General features: G+C 45.6%; 3 protein-coding genes across 7 annotated transcripts in view; 1 reads left to right on the top strand and 2 right to left on the bottom strand.

The window, feature by feature from the left end:
• The window catches only part of LOC106804959 (uncharacterized protein C1orf101-like), a 15791-nt gene extending 14038 nt beyond the window's left edge, over positions 1-1753 (top strand). For all 3 annotated transcript variants that reach the window (XM_014806376.1, XM_014806374.1, XM_014806377.1), the window contains exon 27: positions 1237-1753. In XM_014806376.1, coding sequence (XP_014661862.1) covers positions 1237-1411 — 175 coding nt within the window. In that variant the 3' untranslated portion in view covers positions 1412-1753. The remainder of the gene's footprint in view (positions 1-1236) is intronic.
• A 98-nt stretch (positions 1754-1851) lies between these two features.
• The window catches only part of LOC106804950 (stromal cell-derived factor 2-like), an 11412-nt gene continuing 9000 nt past the window's right edge, over positions 1852-4263 (bottom strand). The window contains exon 4 of the mRNA XM_014806367.1: positions 1852-3004. The gene's annotated coding sequence lies outside the window, so the exon portion shown is untranslated. The remainder of the gene's footprint in view (positions 3005-4263) is intronic.
• Positions 1852-4263, bottom strand: part of LOC106804960 (stromal cell-derived factor 2-like) — a 6887-nt gene continuing 4475 nt past the window's right edge. The window contains exons 2-4 of one of the 3 annotated variants that reach the window (XR_001393382.1): positions 3576-3692; positions 2834-3253; positions 1852-2785 (exon numbers count right to left, since the gene is read on the bottom strand). Coding sequence is in view for 2 of the 3 variants with exons in the window: in XM_014806379.1 (XP_014661865.1) it covers positions 3054-3253; positions 3576-3692 (317 nt within the window). In the remaining variant the exon portion in view is untranslated. Of the gene's footprint in view, positions 3254-3575; positions 3693-4263 lie in introns of all 3 variants that reach the window. The other 2 variants (XM_014806379.1, XM_014806378.1) reach the window with 2 other exon arrangements.

Here is a 4263-nt window from a genome sequence, read left to right as displayed (position 1 = left end):
ATGGTAGATATATGTGAGGGATGGTGTGTGTAAGGTAATTGTGTGAGTAGATAAGTGGGTGTGTAGGTAATTGGTGTGGTGTGGAGGTAATGGTGATGTAAATATGTGGAGGGATGGTGTGTGGTAGATAATGTGTGGTGTGTGGTTAGATAATATGTGAGGAATGGTGTGTGGTAGGTAATGTGTGGTGTGTGGGTAGGAATGGTGTGTAGATAATCTTGTGAGGGACTAGGTGTGATGTAGGTAATCTGTTGGTGTGTGGTAAGATAATATGTGAGGGATGGGTGTGGTAGGTAATGTGTGGTGTGTGGTAGATAATGATGTGAGGGATGGTGTGTGGTAGGTTAATGTGTAATACATGTGTGGTGTGTGGTAGGCTAATTGTGGTAGGATTATGTGAGGAAATGGTCGTGTGGTAGGTACATGTGTGGTGTATGGTAGATAAATGTGAGGATGGTGTGTGGTAGGTAATGTGTAATACATGTGTGGTGTGTGGTAGGTAATGTGTGGTAGATAATATGTGAGGGATGGTGTGTGGTAGTGTAGTGGGTGTATGGTAGATAATATTGAGGAATCGGTGTGTGGTAGGTAATTGTGTGGTCGTGTGGTAGATAATATGTGAGGATGGTGTGTGGTAGGTAATTGCATGTGAGGGACATTACCTACCACACACCATCCCTCACATATTATCTACCATACACCACACATTACCTACCACACACCATCCCTCACATATTATCTACCATACACCACACATTACCTACCACACACCACACATTACCTACCACACACCACACATGTATTTCATGTTACCTACCACACACCACACATTACCTACCACACACCACACATTACCTACCACCCATCACCAATTACCTACCACACACCACACGTTACCTACCACACACCACACGTTACCTACCACCCATCACCAATTACCTACCACACACCACACATTACCTACCACGCATCACACATCACTACCTACTATGCAACACCAACCACGCATCAGACACCACACATCACCCACAATCGGACTCAACATGCTATATCCTACGACCACAATAGGATACACCTCTACGACTCTTGCATTGGTTAGCCGAGGTCAGTCTTCATCATTGCCTTCATCTGTGCTAACGGCGTGGTGGTGGTGGTGGTGGTGGTGGTGGGGGCATAGCACCGTGGTTACGGTGGGGGCGAGGGAGTTCACTCACGTTCCCTCTGTGCACCTTGCAGCTTCTGTCAGCTGGAGACGAGGTTCGGAGTGCGCATCTACGGCGCGACCGAGCCGCAGGACCTGACGACGCTCGCCGTCGCGGTGGGCGTATTCCTCCTCGCACTTACCGTGGGCCTGGGATTCACTTACTACTACTACAGGCGGCTGTTCCTGAACGAATGCAAGGCACTGTGAGTCGCTTGAACTCTGTGTAGTCTTGTCGGATGGATAAGTTGGATGATCTGTGAGAGCGGGTGATCTGCTATTAGATGGGAGCAATGGCTCCGACATTGAGTGGCACATGCACGTGAATTATATAGCTCAGCGTGCCCATTACGAAATCCCAACGTAGGTTATGGGTTGCCTTTATAGGAATGTTGGATAGATTTACGTAATGCTGCCAATGTGTTATTAGAGCCATTACTAACTGCTATGCCGTCATGATGATAAGTTGCTCTACTAATCAAATTCCTTCTAACATCTGCAAACTGAAATTATTCTATTGATTGCAGTAATAATATAACAATTATAGATGCAGTTGCATCGCAAATATCTTAAAATAGTTTGTCTGTTGACGACAATTTTAGCGCGTTTTTAATTGAAACCGATAAATTGAAAATAATTTCATTTGTAAGTTTCTAGTTTGTGGTCAACAATGTCTATTTTGACATTTGTCCAACATTTATTAAAAAGTTATCAACACGCACACGGATTACAAGAAGCAGACACAAGTGAAAATTGCACTGACAAAGTTAAAATATGATGCCGTTACTCCCAAAGCTATGAAACTCCAAAATATCTCAAACTGCCCTCTTCACAAAGGTTCTGTGATACACATAATGTAACCTCAATAAAAACAGAGGCACCTGTGATATATTGATTATACCACCAATAACTAGTACAACATACCTTTCTTTTTCATATGTATACGTACGTACATACAGACTGACATGCGACAGTCAAACCAATTTTGGAACTGGCATGAAGAAAATTAACTTAAAGGTTAACACACACCTGGTCGTAAGCCGTCTTCTTGGTTGAATCGAGTTGTAATTATGTTCAAATTATTAAACCTAATTTTGTTGTTAAATATTCTTCAGAAAGAAATAAAAACTTGATTTTAAAGACAGCCATTGGACATTTATTGCTAACAATTGATAACACTTCTTGTGCTGCCCCTCGCAGTGATGACACAAGTTGTACTATTCTGGTTTTGAATCAGACCGATTTCGTAAAATTATACTATTTAATCTCGCGTAAACAAGTTTTGGTGTGCATGTCACAATATTCGACCAATCTTGTACGGAATGATAGTGTTGAAGTATCAAAATGGACCAAATTTTCTCGTGCACTATTAAGTAAACAAAACCCTACCCCCATTTGTGAACCAACGCTGACACACAGAACACTTTCCTAATTGACAGGATACGTTTGCCCTGTTTGTACATTGGTTTTCTTCTTGATCTAACTGTTCGGGCAAGTTTAGAAAGAAGCATCCGGTAGTTTGTGATCACAGAATGCACCCCAGTCCGACTCCCACTGCAATGCTAGCACGCAAGCACCGCAGTTCTAGCAGTCCTGCTAGTACCACATGCAGGCTAGTCTAGGCGTGTTAACCTAGCAGTCCTGCTAGTACTGCAGGCTAGCCATGCAGGCTAGTCTACGCATGCTAACCTAGCATTCCTGCTAGCACTGCAGACTAGCCATGCAGGCTAGTCTACGCGTGCTAACCTAGCAGTCCTGCTAGCACTGCAGACTAGCCATGCAGGCTAGTCTACGCGTGCTAACCTAGCAGTCCTGCTAGCACTGCACGCAGGCTAGCCACGTGGCCGTCGTCTCATACGACGTCGGTTCTCTTCGGCATCATGTAGACTCCCTCCTGCGTGCGCCAGTAGTTGCCCGGGTGCGGGCTCGCGTAGCCGCTCACCTCCTTCTGTCCGTGGATCGGGCGTCCGTACGAGTCGCCCGTGAGGTGCAGGTAGGCGTCTGTGTCCTGGTGCCGCAGCCTGATCGGCTCGTTCCGCTCCCAGTGATCGCCTGCGACAAACGAGAGGCTCTGTCATACGATGGGGGCGAGCGACGTCGTCGTCGTCGTCGTCGTCGCGCATTCCGGGCGTGTCGAAACGACAGGCCTGGACAATCGCGTAGCTCCAGCCAATCGTTGTAGCGTTATTGTGTTCTAAAGACTATGCTTAGCAACGTAGTGCTGCCAAGTCCAGATTCGGGCATTTGCGCGTGAAACGCATGTTCACGTGTCGGACGAGCTTGAAAGACCTAATGCCGAAGTCCATGTGGCACGTGGTTATTTCAATTGGACAGATAAGACGGGTTCGTAAAAATGCGATGATTAATTAATTACCTGAGCAGACAACCACCCAGTTGTCTCCCGTGTCTCCGTCACCTCCCTCCCCAAAACAGCTGACCTCCTGGTTGTGTGACAGCGGGGACTGGAAGAAGTGACTGTGCAGATTGCGTCCTGGTGGTAAAATATAACGAATAGTGAGAATACGTGTAAAATCTCTTCGTCGCGACGTAGTAGGATCGTGAAAAATACCCAGGATTTTGTAGTCATTTTGTTAGCCATTGCCAATAAAGTAAAGTTTTTCGGCTTATTTTTAATTTGAGTAAAGGAAATTTTAATTACATTGGACCGCATTGGAGGCATTGGGCCGCCTCCTTTGTTACAGTTCCTTCAACTGTAGAGAACATTCTTTAGAAATGTGGTTATGAGGTAGCATCGCTTGCTGCAACGGGGCATGATTAATAGTGTTGGATATAGCAAACCAACTTCATTCTGGAACTGGTAACTATTGAGTAGGACCGGTTAATCTGTACGGATTTTACCATGGATTACATAGCAAAAATCAACATTTCTGAAAGCAGGACTGGCCGGGTTTTCGGAAACCATCTCCAGGCGGCCGACCGCTCGAAACGATCACCCACTGAAGAAGAAGAAACACGAGAACACGTTCGCCCACTAAAGAAGAAAGACAAGAGAACACGTTCGCCCACTAAAGAAGAAAGACAAGAGAACACGTTCGCCCACT

This window comes from Priapulus caudatus, unplaced genomic scaffold (genome assembly GCF_000485595.1).
Source record: "Priapulus caudatus unplaced genomic scaffold, Priapulus_caudatus-5.0.1 Scaffold94, whole genome shotgun sequence".
Taxonomy (NCBI): Eukaryota; Metazoa; Priapulida; class Priapulimorpha; order Priapulimorphida; family Priapulidae; genus Priapulus; species Priapulus caudatus.
Note: the sequence above shows the minus strand (reverse complement) of the source record. Positions and strands in the feature narration are given on the sequence as shown.